The following is a 16,576-nucleotide window of genomic DNA, read 5'->3' as shown; positions in this document are numbered from 1 at the left end:
GTAGCCCCCCAAAACACCTTGTCCCCATGTTGATGAGGACAAGGGCCTCATCCCCACAACCCTGGCCGGTGGTTGTGGGGGTCTGCGGGTGGGGGGCTTATTGGGGGCTTATCGGAATCTGGAAGCCCCCTTTTACCCCTACCATTTCACAAAAAAAACTGTCAAAAATGTTAAAAATGACCAGAGACAGTTTTTGACAATTCCTTTATTTAAATGCTTCTTCTTTCTTCTATCTTCCTTCATCTTCTTCTTCTTCTGACTCTTCTGGTTCTTCTGGTTCTTCCTCTGCTGTTCTTGTCCAGCATCTCCTCCACGGCATCTTCTATCTTCTTCTCCTCGGGCCGCTCTGCACCCATGGCATGGGGGGAGGCTCCCGCTCTTCTCTTCATCTTCTTCTCTTCTTCATTTTCTTCTCCGGGCCGCTCCGCATCCATGCTGGCATGGTGGGAGGCTCCCGCTGTGTGATGCGTCTCCTCTTCTGACGGTTCTTAAATAATGGGGGGCGGGGCCACCCAGTGACCCCACCCCCCTCTGATGCACTGTGACTTGACGGGACTTCCCTGTGACATCACAGGTAATGCCACAAGGAAGTCCCGTCATGTCCCGTGCGTCAGAGGGGGGTGGGGTCACCGGGTGGCCCCGCACCCCATTATTTAAGAAACCGTCAGAAGAGGAGACGCATCACACAGCGGGAGCCTCCCACCATGCCAGCATGGATGCGGAACGGCCCGGAGAAGAAGATGAAGAAGAGAAGAAGATGAAGAAGAGAAGAAGATGAAGAGAAGAGCGGGAGCCTCCCCCTATGCCATGGATGCGGAGCGGCCCGAGGAGAAGAAGGGAAGAAGACGCCGCGGAGGAGATGCTGGATGAGAACACCGGAGGAAGAACCAGAAGAGCCAGAAGAACCAGAAGAAGAAGATGAAGGAAGATAGAAGAAAGAAGAAAAAAGAAAGAAGAAGCATTCAAATAAAGGAATTGTCAAAAACTGTCTCTTGTCATTTTTAACATTTTTGACAGTTTTTTAGTGAAATGAAGTACCCCCTTACCATTTCACACAGGGGGGGGGCGGGATCTGGGGGTCCCCTTGTTAAAGGGGGCTTCCAGATTCAGATAAGCCCCCCCGCCCGCAGACCCCCACAACCACCGGCCAGGGTTGTGGAGATGAGGCCCTTGTCCTCATCAACATGGCGACAAGGTGTTTTGGGGGGCTACCCCAAAGCACCCTCCCAATGTTGAGGGCATGTGGCCTGGTACGGTTCAGGAGGGGGGGGGGCGCTCTCGCGTCCCCACCTCTTTTCCTGCAGCCTGCCAGGTTGCATGCTCGGATAAGGGTCTGGTATGGAATTTAGGGGAACCCCCACATAATTTTTTTTTTAACTTTGGTTCTGGGTTCCCCTGTGAGGAATTCCCATGCCGTTTTTATCAATGAACTTTTATGTGTATTGTCGGACCGGCAATGCAATAACCGCGAGTAGTTTTAAATGACTTTTTTTCCTTTGAAATGTCATTTTGCTGTCAGACTGTTCTAAACACGGGAAACAAGCACCCCTTTACAGGCATACTATAGACACCCCTCAGCTACGAAATTTAAAGGGATATTACACCTTTATTGTTTGACTTTAAGCATTATTAAAATCACTGCTCCTGAAAAAACGGCCGCTTTTAAAACTTTTTTTTGCATTGATCCATGTCCCCTGGGGCAGGACCCAGGTCCCCAAACACTTTTTATGACAATAACTTGCATATAAGCCTTTAAAATTAGCACTTTTGATTTCTCCCATAGACTTTTAAAGGGTGTTCCGCGGCATTCAAATTTGCCGCGAACACACCAAATTGTTCGCTGTTCGGCGAACTTGCGGACAGCCGATGTTCGAGTCGAACTCGAAGCTCATCCCTAACCACTAGGGATGAGCTCGATGTTCGAGTCGACATAAGTTCAACTCGAACATCGGGTGTTCGCCCGTTCGCTGAATATTTACATTATGGCGCAATTGCTGGAAATTCAAGCGCCCGCAGAACACGCCATAATGAATGGTGAGACCATCAATGCACTGCAAGATTGCAGTGCATTGATGGTTGCTGATTGGCCAAAGCATGCACCTGACCTGCATGCTTTAGCCAATCACAGTGCGCTCTGCTGTGAGAGCCTTGATTGTCCAAAGGCAGGTCTGCCGGCGGGGGGCTTATCGGAATCTGGATGCCCCCTTTAACAAGGGCCTTTAACAACGGGACCCCCAGATCCCGGCCCCCCCTATGAGAATGGGTATCGGGTACATTGTACCCCTACACATTCACCAAAAAAAATGTCAAAATGGTAAAAATTACAGTAGACAATTTGGGACAAGTCCTTTTTTTTTTTTTAATAAAGTGTCCCGCGATGTGCATTTATCTTTGATCACAGCGTCCGATGACCCAAGAAAAAAAAAACGGAAAAAACTTTTCTCGGTCCGTCGCTCGCTGTGATCGAAGGTGAATGGACTTTTTAAATTTTTTTTAATAAAGGTCTTGTCCCAAATTGTCTACTGTAATTTTTACCATTTTGACACTTTTTTGGTAAATGCGTAGGGGTATAATGTACCCATTCACATAGGGGGAGCCGGATCTGGGGGTCCCCTTGTTAAAGGGGGCTTCAAGATTCCGATAAGCCCCCTGCCTGCAGACCGCCACAACCAGCGGGCAAGGGTTGTGGGGATGAGGCTCTTGTCCCCATCAACATGGGAACAAGGTATTTTGGGGGGACTCCAAAGCATCTGCCCCATGTTGAGGGCATGTGGCCTGGTATGGTTCAAGAGGGGGGACACTCTCTCATTCCACCCCTTTTCCTGCGTGCTCAGATAAGTGTCTGGTATGGATTTTGGGGGGCCCCTACGCCATTTAAAAAAAAAAAAATTAACTTGGGGCTCCCCTTAAAATCCATACTAGACCTGAAGGGCCTGGTATGGATTTTGGGGGGGACCCCTAAGCCATTTTTTTTTCATTTTGGCGCAGGGTTCCCCTTAATATCCATACCAGACCTAAAGGGCCTGGTAATGGACTGGGGGGTGGGGGGGGACCCATGCTGTTTTTTTTCAATGATTTTTATCTAAATTGCCGGGACCCGACAATTCATTACAGCTGGGATCAGTTTTAAATGACATTTTTTCCTTTAGAAATGTAATTTTGAGGTGGTATTGTTCTAAACATGGGAAAGATGCACCACTTTACAGGCATACTAAGGACACCCCCAGGCACGATATTTAAAGGAATATTTAATTTGTATTGTTTCACGTTAGGCATTATTAAAATCCCTGCAACTGAAAAAATGACAGTTTTTACAACTTTTTTTTGCATTGATCCATGTCCCCTGGGGCAGGACCCAGGTCCCCAAACTTTTTATGGCAATAACTTGCATATAAGCCTTTAAAATTAGCACTTTTGATTTTTCATGTTCATGTCCCATAGACTTTAACGGTCTGTTCGCAAGTTCTGGTGCAATCCAAACCGGGGACTGTTCGGCTCATCCCTCATCACCACAGTGGAGCACTATTCCCTCCACTGACACCAACAATGTGGTACTATTCCTCCCACTGACACAAACAGTGGGGCATAATTCCTCCTTCGGGTATCAACATTGTGGTATTATTCCTCCCACTGACCCAAATGATGAGGCATAACCTCTTTCTCTGTCACCACGGGGAGACATTATTCCTCTCAATGACACCAGCATGGGGGAACTATTGCCCCCACTGACACCAACAATGGGGAACTATTCCTTCCACTGACACCAACAATGGGGAATTATTCCTCCCACTGACACCAACAATGAGAAGCTATCCCCCCCACTGACACCAACAGTGGGAAATAATTCCTCCTTCAGGCATCAACATTGAGGTATTATTCCTCCCACTGACACAAATGATGAGGCACTATTCCTCTCACTGACACCTACAATGGAGAACTATTCAACCTACTGACACCAACAATGGGAAGCTATTCTCCCCACTGACACCAACAATGTGGTACTATTTATTGCACATACACCAACAATGGAGCACTATTTCTTCCACTGACACCAACAACCTATTCCTCCTTCTAACACCAACAATTGGGTATTATTCCTCCCACTGATACCAACAATGGGGATTTATTCCTCCCACTGATACCAACAATGGGGATTTATTCCTCCCACTGACACCAACAGTGGGGCATAATTCCTCCTTCGGGTATCAACAATGGGAAACAATTCCCCCCACTGACACCAAACATGTGGTACTATTTCTTGCACACACACAATCAATGGGGTTCTATCCCTCCCACTAGCTCCAGTGATGGGAAAATAATCCACCTTTACTGACCACAGTTAGGGAGCTATGCAATTTTTTTTTACTCCTATTGACCTTCAGGCCTGAGGCATTATCCTCTCCCACTAGCCACAGTCCAGGCCCCCCTAAAGTATGAACAGCACCCTGGCCGACTGTTGTGGAGGGACAACGAACACCTCCTCTCCCTTTTCCCCCTGTATCTGCTGCTGGGAAGAATCACCGCCTACTCACCCTGAGCCTCCGGAACTGCCAGAGGTGTGGGGCAGAGGTCTTGGACCCTCTGTCTGGTGACCAGCTGGAGAAGTTCCTTGCAACTCTACAGATACTGCTGTTGGTGCTGGGCAGAGCTCAGTGAAGTTTGGCCCTGATAACAGCTCTTCTGCTGGAGGCTAATCAGGTTGTTCTTCCTCAGCGAAAAGTCTATCAAATCCCCTATCTCTACAGCTGGTGTCTGGGGATAGAGGTTCACCATCTCCTGTCCGTGGTACCCAGAAGATGCTATCAGTGCTGGGCAGAGGTTAGCAGAGCTCTGCCCTGTTGTCAGCACTTCAGCTTTGGGGATGGCAATCTCCAGATTTTCCACTGCAGATTCTCTGGCATGCTGCTGGACAGGCACATTCCTCCATCCAAGATCATCCCATGCAGAAACAGAATCATCAAGGTCAGTCAGCACTTGCTGCATCCGCCATAAGACCTCCACATCCATAACTGCGGGGGCAGGTTGGCAAAGCACACTGTTACTCTGCCACATTGCCGACTCTTCAGCCAGGATTTCAGAGTTGTCTGCTGGTATTTCCTGATAGTCTCAGGCAAAGGGAGCCCAGCCCTGACACTGAGCAGAGTCTAGCAGCCATCTGTAGGCAATCTCCAGCTCCCATTCCTGAAGGGCCAGAAACTCTATATCTTCCAGTGCCCAGTGCACTTCCGAGACGTTCAGTAACCCTTCTCTGATTTCGCCCAACCGCCACTCCAAATCACTCCCAAAGTTAGGGTCCCCTGTCAGCTTCACATACTACAGTCCCAGGCCACCGTAGCCAAAGCCTCCCTATGGGCTGTCATCCGCTATCCAGGGACATGCTTGGGATACATGCCACCGGAGGGCTCTGTAGCTCTCATCCAGCTTGATCTCTGCCCAGACCAGCCTGCTTAATTCAGCTGTCTGCTCCTTGTGCGGTTTTTCTCCCAAAAACCGCACCCGCAATCCATACTGTGACCAATACCTTTCCTGGATGGAGGGGAGAACTTTTCCCTGGTGTCGCTGCTCACGGGCTAGCGCTTCCTTCCAGAGTTTGCAGCGGATAGAATCAAACCATCCCAGCAGGACCTGCTCTGATACTGGTCCTCTGTGCTGTATCTGCATCTCTCGCAACCTCCTTCTGAATTCCTCATCCATGGCGGCTGGTATCTGTACCTCTCCTCTCCTGCTATCCGGACCTTGGATCCAGGTGTAAGTTTGGATGTCCCAGACTGCAGGAAGCGTACCACTGCTTTCCACCAATGTAACGAAACGTCCCGCACGCTGCTTGAGTGCTTTCATCATATACCACTTACTCCCAGTCTGAATATAGATATCAGATATTCCAACCGCTCACAAGCACAAAACCTGACTATACTTGTTTAGTTGCTGAACATGGACTGTTTATTAGAACCAAAATACAAGTCTTATATACAGTAGAAGAGGAGGCCCCCCCTCCTAATCATATTACTCTAACAATACACCTGTAACCAGAAACAGAATTAACATGAGCTAATTAACTAATCCCTTAAAGCAGCCGATGTGACTCCGTGCCCTCCTGAGAATTGTATGATTATCAGGATTTCACTACAGGTCAGACTTGTTGTCACCGAGCTTCACACAATACATTATACATTATCATAAGTATAAACACAGGACACCTTCTCACAATTCAGAATTGAGTTCAGAATCAAACAAACCAAGAATAGTCTTTTACATATATCCTGGGAGATATTGTGGATAAATATTACTGTCCCATTTTAAGTAATCCAAGATATATTTTCTCAGTCACCCTGTGCCAAGATGTCACAGGGTGACTTAGACATAAGAGGTGCATGAGGAGCTGAAACAAGGGTTTCCCAACCTTACCAAGGGATTCTGGGTTCCTCCCGTCACAGTGCCGAAATCCCTTCCTTATTCTAATGCATTTTGGGGTATTCGCAATTCCCACCAAACATCCCATAGTTTCTGGATTTGGCCAAATCTTTCAGCTCATCCCTGATCCGTGTTATCCCGGAGAAATCACAGGATGGGAAAAGGGGGTGGAGAATTAACCCTTGAATGCATCAGCATACCTTTTCATTAAAACGCAGACTTGAGCCTTTAGGGGGCTTTTTAATAGAAAACTTTCACTTAACAGCTTGTGTTAAATGTGGAACTTCTCTTTATTTGTTTTGTTTGAAAAGTTCCAACTCTATTTTGGGGTGGATTGAACTTTAATCACTGTTTATCTGGAAACGGAATTTGTAAAACATTTACATATATCTTGACTTTTGGAACACATATCAGGCTTCAAACGGGAAAATCTCCCACAAATAATATGTTGCAATCTATTGCTATTATAAGAGGTAGCTGCAGCGTCTATCAGGATCACAAATCCCGGGATATCACCCAGATCCCTCGCTATGGGGCTCCTCTGGATTCCGGCACTTCTTGCCGCAGCAAACTCCTTCCTAATATATGGTGAAGGCAGTGAGTACACTTTTTTCTCATAAATGTAGATAAATACAGGAACTAGATAGATAGACAGACAGACAGACAATAAATACACTATATTGTCAAAAGTATTGGGACATCTGCCTTTATACGCACATGATCTTTAATGGCATCCCAGCCTTAGTAGCTAGGGTTTAACTCTTCTGGGAAGGCTGTGCACACGGTTTAGGTGGTAATGTTTGACCATTCTTCCAAAAGAGCATTTGTGAGGTTAGGCACTGATGTTCCACGAGAAGGCCTGGCTCACACTCTCCACTCTAATTCATCCCAAAGGTGTTCTATCTTTGTGCACCAGTGCACAAAGCAAGGTCCATAAAGACATGGATGAGCAAGTTTGGGGTGGAGGAACTTGACTGGCCTGCACAGAGTCCTGACCAGGCCTTCTCGTCCAACATCAGTGCCTGACCTCACAAATGCGCTTCTAGAAGAATGGTCAAACATTCCAATAGACACACTCCTAAACCTTGTGGACAGCCTTCCCAGAAGAGTTGAAGCTGGTATAGGGTGGGCCAACTCAATATTACATAGTTACATAGTAGGTGAGGTTGAAAAAAGACACAAGTCCATCAAGTCCAACCTATGTGTGTGATTATGTGTCAGTATTACATTGTATATCCCTGTATGTTGCGGTCATTCAGGTGCTTATCTAATAGTTTCTTGAAGCTATCGATGCTCACCGCTGAGACCACCGCCTGTGGAAGGGAATTCCACATCCTTGCTGCTCTTACAGTAAAGAACCCTCTAAGTAGTTTAAGGTTAAACCTCTTTTCTTCTAATTGTAATGAGTGGCCGCGGGTCTTGTTAAACTCTCTTCTGCAAAAAAGTTTTATTTCTATTGTAGGGTCACCAGTACGATATTTGTATATCGAAATCATATCCCCTCTCAAGCGTCTCTTCTCCAGACAGAATAAGTTCAGTGCTCACAACCTTTCCTCATAACTAAGATCCTCCAGACCCTTTATTAGCTTTGTTGCCCTTCTTTGTACTCGCTCCATTTCCAGTACATCCTTCCTGAGGACTGGTGCCCAGAACTGGACAGCATACTCCAGGTGGGGCCAGACCAGAGTCTTGTAGAGTGGGAGAATTATCGTTTTATCTCTGGAGTTGATCCCCTTTTTAATGCCAATCTTCTGTTTGCTTTGTTAGCAGAAGCTTGGCATTGCATGCCATTGCTGAGCCTATCATCTACTAGGACCCCCAGGTCCTTTTCCATCCTAGATCCCCCCAGAGTTTCTCCCCCCAGTATAGATTGCATTCATATTTTTGCCACCCAGATGCATTATTTTACATTTTTCTACATTGAACCTCATTTGGCATGTAGTCGCCCACCCAATTCATTTGTTCAGATCTTTTTGCAAGGTTTCCACATCCTGCGGAGAAGTTATTGCCCTGCTTAGCTTAGTATCGTCTGCAAATACAGAGATTGAACTGTTTATCCCATCCTCCAGGTTGTTTATGAACAAATTAAATAGGATTGGTCCCAGCACAGAACCCTGGGGAACCCCACTACCCACTCCTGACCATTCTGAGTACTCCCCATTTATCACCACCCTCTGAACTCGCCCTTGTAGCCAGTTTTCAATCCATGTACTCACCCTATGGTCCATGCCAACGGACCTTATTTTGTACAGTAAACGTTTATGGGGAACTGTGTCAAATACTTTTGCAAAATCCAGATACACCACGTCTACGGGCCTTCCTTTATCTAGATGGCAACTCACCTCCTCATAGAAGGTTAGTAGATTGGTTTGGCAAGAACGATTCTTCATGAATCCATGCTGATTACTGCTAATGATACCGTTCTCATTACTAAATTCTTGTATATTGTCCCTTATCATCCCCTCCAAGAGTTTACATACTATTGATGTTAGGCTAACTGGTCTGTAATTCCAAGGGATGTATTTTGGGCCCTTTTTAAATATTGGTGCTACATTGGCTTTTCTCCAATCAGCTGGTACCATTCCAGTCAGTAGACTGTCAGTAAAAATTAGAAACAATGGTCTGGCAATCACTTGACTGAGTTCCCTAAGTACCCTCGGATGCAAGCCATCTGGTCCCGGTGATTTATTAATGTTAAGTTTCTCAAGTCTAATTTTAATTCTGTCCTCTGTTAACCATGGAGGTGCTTCCTGTGTTGTGTCCTGAGGATAAACACTGCAATTTTGGTTACTGAAGCCCCCCGATTCACTCGTAAAGACTGAGGAGAAGAATAAATTCAATGCCTTCGCCATCTCCCCATCCTTTGTAACCAGATGTCCTTCCTCATTCTTTATGGGGCCAATATGGTCTGTCCTCCCTTTTTTACTGTTTACATACTTAAAGAATTTCTTGGGATTTTTTTTGCTCTCCTCCGCTATGTGTCTTTCATGTTCTATCTTAGCCGTCCTAATTGCACCCTTACATTTCTTGCTGCATTCTTTATAAAGTCTGAATGCTGTGGATGATCCCTCAACCTTGTATTTTTTGAAGGCCTTCTCCTTTGCTTTTATATGTATTTTTACATTGGAGTTAAGCCATCCAGGGCTTTTGTTCGCTCTTTTAAATTTATTACCCAATGGGATATATTGGCTAATGCCCTTATTTAATATGCTCTTAAAGCAAACCCATCTCTCCTCCGCATTCTTCGTTCCTAATATTTTATCCCAATTTATGCCTTTTAGCCAGGTTTGTAGTTTAGGGAAGTTGGCTCTTTTGAAATTCAGTGTCTTTGTATTCCCTTTATGTTTCCTATTTGTGTGATTTATACTGAAACTAATTGACCTGTGATCACTGTTACCTAAACTGCCCCATATTTCCCCATCCGTGATCAGGTCTGTATTGTTGGTAATCAGTAGATCCAGTAATGTTTTATTTCTAGTTGGTGCGTCTACCATCTGACCCATAAAATTGTCCTGCCAGACATTAAGGAACTGGCGAGCCTTAAATGAATGTGCGGTTCCCTCTGCCCAGTCTATGTCTGGATAATTAAAATCCCCCATTATGATAACACTTCCCATCCTTGCTGCTAATCCAAATTGTGATAGGAGATCTGTCTCCACTTCCTCCCTCAGGTTAGGGGGCCTATAGTATACTCCCAGTATTATTTTGCCCTTAGCTTCATCCCTTTGGAGCTCCACCTATAAGGATTCCACCTCCTCCATAGCTCCCTCAGTGATGTCATCTCTCACATTCACTTGTACATTATTCTTGATATATAGGCATACTCCTCCCCCTTTTTTACCCTCTCTATCCTTGCGGTAAAGGGTATACCCTTGAATGCTTGCCAGCCAATCATGAGAGCTGTTGAACCAGGTCTCTGAAATTCCCACAAAATCCAAATCCTCCTCGTACAACAGTATCTCTAGTTCACCCCTCTTGTCCACCATGCTCCTGGCATTGGTGAACATGCCACATAGTTTAGACCGGTCGCACATTGTCCTTGTATTGGGTGTTTCAAGATATTGAACCCTACGTACTAAGACTGGGATGCCATTAAAGTTCATGTGTGTGTAAAGGCAGGCGTACCAATACATTTGACAATGTAGTGTAGATAAATAGATAGATAGATAGATAGATAGATAGATAGATAGATAGATAGATAGATAGATAGATAGATAGATAGATAGATAGATAGATAGATAGATAGATAGATAGATAGATCCAAGGATTCAAAGTATATCACAGTAAAACATAAAATGTATTTTCATTTTTTTAGGTCCATGGAACAGTGAGAGGTAATGGAAGCTCTGTATATTTATCTAGAACATTTACATTTAGTTGTGTACATTGTATATAGTGAATAATATCTGTACACTTTTTTAAAAGTCTTTCTGGCCCACAGCACTTCTAATAGATAGAAGTCACACAAGCCATTTTATTGAAAAAATGTTTTCTTGGTCAATGCAAGTCACAATGTGAGTCTGAACTAATTAGTGAAAAGCAAATTAAAGAGGTAAGGGAGGTTTCAGGTGAGTACAGAGGTATGGGAGGTCTCTGTTGAGAAAAAAAGAAAGAAAAGAAGGGCGCACCAACCTAGTGCATTACCACTGGTAAACTTTATTACAGCATAAAAACAGCAAGAAATATACTCACAAACGAGCTATCAGAAACGGCTTTAACAGGGGCGCAAATGCGCTGTTCTGTAGATCGACACACCAGGACCTATTGTCAAGAGGGTCAGACCGATATAGATGGCCGATGGCTAACGCATTTCTGAAGAAAGGGGTGCTCCCCCGAAACGCGTTAGCCATCGGCCATCTATATCGGTCTGACCCTCTTGACAATAGGTCCTGGTGTGTCGATCTACAGAACAGCGCATTTGCGCCCCTGTTAAAGCCGTTTCTGGTAGCTCGTTTGTGAGTATATTTCTTGCTGTTTTTATGCTGTAATAAAGTTTACCAGTGGTAATGCACTAGGTCGGTACGCCCTCCTTTTCTTTCTTTTTTTCTTTTTAGCATATGAGTACCCATTGTTCAAAGGAGGGCTGAAAGACATCAGGCATTACCCCATTAAGGTGGTCACACCACATATTTAGTCACTGGACACCTGAGCGCAGGAGAGTTTTCTATTGTTTTAGGTCTCAGTTGAGTACAGAGGTATGAGAGGTGTCAGGTGAGTACAGAGGTAAGGGAAGTGTCAGGTGAGTACAGAGGTATGGAATGTGTCAGGTGAGTACAGAGGTATGGGGGGTGTCAGGTGAGTACAGAGGTAAGGGAAGTGTCAGGTGAGTACAGAGGTATGGGAGATCTCAGGTGAATACAGAGGTAAGGGAGGTTTCAGGTGAGTACAGAGGTATGGGAAGTATCAGGTGAGTACAGAGGTATGGGAGGTGTCAGGTGAGCACAGAGGTAAGGGAGGTGTCAGGTGAGTACAGAGGTACGGGAGGTGTCAGGTGAGTACAGAGGTATGGGAGGTCTCAGGTGAATACAGAGGTAAGGGGGGTGTCAGGTGAGTACAGAGGTATGGGAGGTCTCAGGTGAATACAGAGGTAAGGGAGGTTTCAGGTGAGTACAGAGGTATGGGAAGTATCAGGTGAGTAAAGAGGTATGGGAGGTGTCAGGTGAGCACAGCGGTATGGGAGGTGTCAGGTGAGTACAGAGGTATGGGAGGTGTCAGGTGAGCACAGAGGTATGGGAGGTGTCAGGTGAGTACAGAGGTATGGGAGGTGTCAGGTGAATACAGAGGTATGGGAGGTGTCAGGTGAGCACAGAGGTATGAGAAGTGTCAGGTGAGTACAGAAGTATGGAGGTCTCAGGTAAGTACAGAGGTATGGGAGGTGTCAGGTGAGTACAGAGGTACGGGAGGTCTCAGGTGAATACAGAGGTAAGGGAGGTGTCAGGTAAGTACAGTGGTATGGGAGGTCTCAGGTGAGTACAGAGGTAAGGGAGGTTTCAGGTGAGTACAGAGGTATGGGAGGTGTCAGGTGAGTACAGAGGTATGGGAGGTGTCAGGTGAGTACAGAGGTATGGGAGGTGTCAGGTGAGTACAGAGATATGGGAGGTGTCAGGTGAGTACAGAGGTATGGGAGGTGTCAGATGAGTACAGAGGTAAGGGAGGTATCAGGTAAGTGCAGAGGTATGGGAGGTGTCAGGTGAGTACAGAGGTATGGGAGGTATCAGGTGAGTACAGAGGTAAGGGAGGTATCAGGTAAGTACAGAGATATGGGGGTGTCAGGTGAGTACAGACGTAAGGGAGGTATCAGGTGAATACAGAGGTAAGGGAGGTGTCAGGTGAGTACAGACGTAAGGGAGGTATCAGGTGAATACAGAGGTATGGGAGGTGTCAGGTGAGTACAGAGGTAAGGGAGGTATCAGGTGAGTACAGAGGTATGGGGGGTGTCAGATGAGTACAGAAGTATGGGAGGTGTCAGGTGAGTACAGAGATATGGGAGGTGTCAGGTGAGTACAGAGGTATGTGAGGTGTCAGGTGAGTACAGAGGTATTGGGGGTGTCAGGTGAGTACAGAGGTATGGGAGGTGTCAGGTGAGTACAGAGGTATGGGAGGTATCAGGTAAGTGCAGAGATATGGGGGTGTCAGGTGAGTACAGAGGTATGGGGGGTATCAGGTGAGTACAGAGGTAAGGGAGGTTTCAGGTGAGTACAGACGTAAGGGAGGTATCAGGTGAATACAGAGATATGGGAGGTGTCAGGTGAGTACAGAGGTATGGGAGGTGTCAGGTGAGTACAGAGGTATTGGGGGTGTCAGGTGAGTACAGAGGTAAGGGAGGTATCAGGTAAGTGCAGAGATATGGGGGTGTCAGGTGAGTACAGAGGTATGGGGGGTATCAGGTGAGTACAGAGGTAAGGAAGGTTTCAGGTGAGTACAGACGTAAGGGAGGTATCAGGTGAATACAGAGGTATGGGAGGTGTCAGGTGAATACAGAGGTATGGGAGGTGTCAGGTGAGTACAGAGGTATGGGGGGTGTCAGATGAGTACAGAGATATGTGGGGTGTCAGGTGAGTACAGAGGTATGGGAGGTGTCAGGTGAGTACAGAGATATGTGGGGTGTCAGGTGAGTACAGAGGTATGGGGGGTATCAGGTGAGTACAGAGGTATGGGGGGTATCAGGTGAGTACAGAGGTATGGGAGGTATCAGGTGAGTACATAGATATGGGGGGTGTCAGGTGAGTACAGAGGTATGGGGGGTATCAGGTGAGTACAGAGGCATGGGAGGTATCAGGTGAGTACAGAGATATGGGGGGTGTCAGGTGAGTACAGAGGTATGGGAGGTATCAGGTGAGTACAGAGATATGGGGGGTATCAGGTGAGTACAGAGGTATGGGAGGTATCAGGTGAGTACAAAGATATGGGGGGTATCAGGTGAGTACAGAGGTATGGGGGGTGTCAGGTGAATACAGAGGTATGGGGGGTATCAGCTGAGTACAGAGGTATGGGAGGTATCAGGTGAGTACAGAGATATAGGGGGTGTCAGGTGAGTACAGAGGTATGGGGGGTATCAGGTGAGTACAGAGGTATGGGAGGTGTTAGGTGAGTACAGAGATATGGGGGGTATGAGGTGAGTACAGAGGTATGGGGGGTGTCAGGTGAGTACAGAGTTATGGGGGGTATCAGGTGAGTACAGAGGTATGGGGGGTATGAGGTGAGTACAGAGGTATGGGAGGTGTCAGGTGAATACAGAGGTATGGGAGGTGTCAGGTGAGTACAGAGGTATGGGGGGTGTCAGATGAGTACAGAGATATGTGGGGTGTCAGGTGAGTACAGAGGTATGGGAGGTGTCAGGTGAGTACAGAGATATGTGGGGTGTCAGGTGAGTACAGAGGTATGGGAGGTGTCAGGTGAGTACAGAGAAATGGGGGGTATCAGGTGAGTACAGAGGTATGGGGGGTATCAGGTGAGTACAGAGGTATGGGAGGTATCAGGTGAGTACAGAGATATGGGGGGTGTCAGGTGAGTACAGAGGTATGGGAGGTATCAGGTGAGTACAGAGATATGGGGGGTATCAGGTGAGTACAGAGGTATGGGAGGTATCAGGTGAGTACAAAGATATGGGGGGTATCAGGTGAGTACAGAGGTATGGGGGGTGTCAGCTGAGTACAGAGGTATGGGAGGTATCAGGTGAGTACAGAGATATGGGGGGTGTCAGGTGAGTACAGAGGTATGGGGGGTATCAGCTGAGTACAGAGGTATGGGAGGTATCAGGTGAGTACAGAGATATAGGGGGTGTCAGGTGAGTACAGAGGTATGGGGGGTATCAGGTGAGTACAGAGGTATGGGAGGTGTTAGGTGAGTACAGAGATATGGGGGGTATGAGGTGAGTACAGAGGTATGGGGGGTGTCAGGTGAGTACAGAGGTATGGGGGGTATCAGGTGAGTACAGAGGTATGGGGGGTATGAGGTGAGTACAGAGGTATGGGAGGTGTCAGGTGAGTACAGAGGTATGGGGGGTATGAGGTGAGTACAGAGGTATGGGAGGTGTCAGGTGAATACAGAGGTATGGGAGGTGTCAGGTGAGTACAGAGGTATGGGGGGTGTCAGATGAGTACAGAGATATGTGGGGTGTCAGGTGAGTACAGAGGTATGGGAGGTGTCAGGTGAGTACAGAGATATGTGGGGTGTCAGGTGAGTACAGAGGTATGGGAGGTGTCAGGTGAGTACAGAGAAATGGGGGGTATCAGGTGAGTACAGAGGTATGGGGGGTATCAGGTGAGTACAGAGGTATGGGAGGTATCAGGTGAGTACAGAGATATGGGGGGTGTCAGGTGAGTACAGAGGTATGGGAGGTATCAGGTGAGTACAGAGATATGGGGGGTATCAGGTGAGTACAGAGGTATGGGAGGTATCAGGTGAGTACAAAGATATGGGGGGTATCAGGTGAGTACAGAGGTATGGGAGGTGTTAGGTGAGTACAGAGGTATGGGGGGTATCAGCTGAGTACAGAGGTATGGGAGGTATCAGGTGAGTACAGAGATATGGGGGGTGTCAGGTGAGTACAGAGGTATGGGGGGTATCAGGTGAGTACAGAGGTATGGGAGGTGTTAGGTGAGTACAGAGATATGGGGGGGTATGAGGTGAGTACAGAGGTATGGGGGGTGTCAGGTGAGTACAGAGGTATGGGGGGTATCAGGTGAGTACAGAAGTATGGGGGGTATGAGGTGAGTACAGAGGTATGGGGGGTATGAGGTGAGTACAGAGGTATGGGGGGTATGAGGTGAGTACAGAGGTATGGGGGGTATCAGGTGAGTACAGAGATATGGGGGGTATCAGGTGAGTACAGAGATATGGGGGGTATCAGGTGAGTACAGAGGTATGAGAGGTGTCAGGTGAGTACAGAGGTATGAGAGGTGTCAGTTGAGTACAGAGGTATGAGAGGTGTCAGGTGAGTACAGAGGTATGGGGGGTATGAGGTGAGTACAGAGGTATGGGGTGTGTCAGGTGAGTACAGAGGTATGGGGGGTGTCAGGTGAGTACAGAGGTATGGGAGGTGTCAGGTGAGTACAGAGGTTTGGGAAGTGTCAGGTGAGTACAGAGGTATGGGAGGTGTCAGGTGAGTACAGAGGTTTGGGAAGTGTCAGGTGAGTACAGAGGTATGGGAGGTGTCAGGTGAGTACAGAGGTATGGGGGGTGTCAGGTGAGTACAGAGGTATGGGGGGTGTCAGGTGAGTACAGAGGTATGGGAGGTGTCAGGTGAGTACAGAGGTATGGGAAGTGTCAGGTGAGTACAGAGGTATGGGAGGTGTCAGGTGAGTACAGAGGTATGGGAAGTGTCAGGTGAGTACAGAGGTATGGGAAGTGTCAGGTGAGTACAGAGGTATGGGAGGTGTCAGGTGAGTACAGAGGTATGGGGGGTGTCAGGTGAGTACAGAGGTATGGGGGGTGTCAGGTGAGTACAGAGGTATGAGAGGTGTCAGGTGAGTACAGAGATATGGGAGGTGTCAGGTGAGTACAGAGGTATGGGGGGTGTCAGGTGAGTACAGAGATATGAGAGGTGTCAGGTGAGTACAGAGGTATGGGGGGTGTCAGGTGAGTACAGAGATATGAGAGGTGTCAGGTGAGTACAGAGGTATGGGGGGTGTCAGGTGAGTACAGAGATATGAGAGGTGTCAGG

The 16,576-nt window shown here is 47.2% G+C and overlaps 1 protein-coding gene across 1 annotated transcript in view; it reads left to right on the top strand.

Moving 5' to 3' along the window:
- The first annotated feature begins 6,868 nt into the window (after positions 1–6,868).
- Positions 6,869–16,576, top strand: part of LOC141102651 (uncharacterized) — an 85,902-nt gene continuing 76,194 nt past the window's right edge. Inside the window, exons 1-2 of the mRNA XM_073591558.1 lie at positions 6,869–7,008; positions 10,727–10,745. Of these exons, the coding sequence (XP_073447659.1) occupies positions 6,942–7,008; positions 10,727–10,745 (86 nt within the window). The 5' untranslated portion in view covers positions 6,869–6,941. The remainder of the gene's footprint in view (positions 7,009–10,726; positions 10,746–16,576) is intronic.

Source organism: Aquarana catesbeiana, linkage group LG07 (genome assembly GCF_042186555.1).
Source record: "Aquarana catesbeiana isolate 2022-GZ linkage group LG07, ASM4218655v1, whole genome shotgun sequence".
NCBI classification, from domain to species: domain Eukaryota; kingdom Metazoa; phylum Chordata; class Amphibia; order Anura; family Ranidae; genus Aquarana; species Aquarana catesbeiana.
Note: the sequence above shows the minus strand (reverse complement) of the source record. Positions and strands in the feature narration are given on the sequence as shown.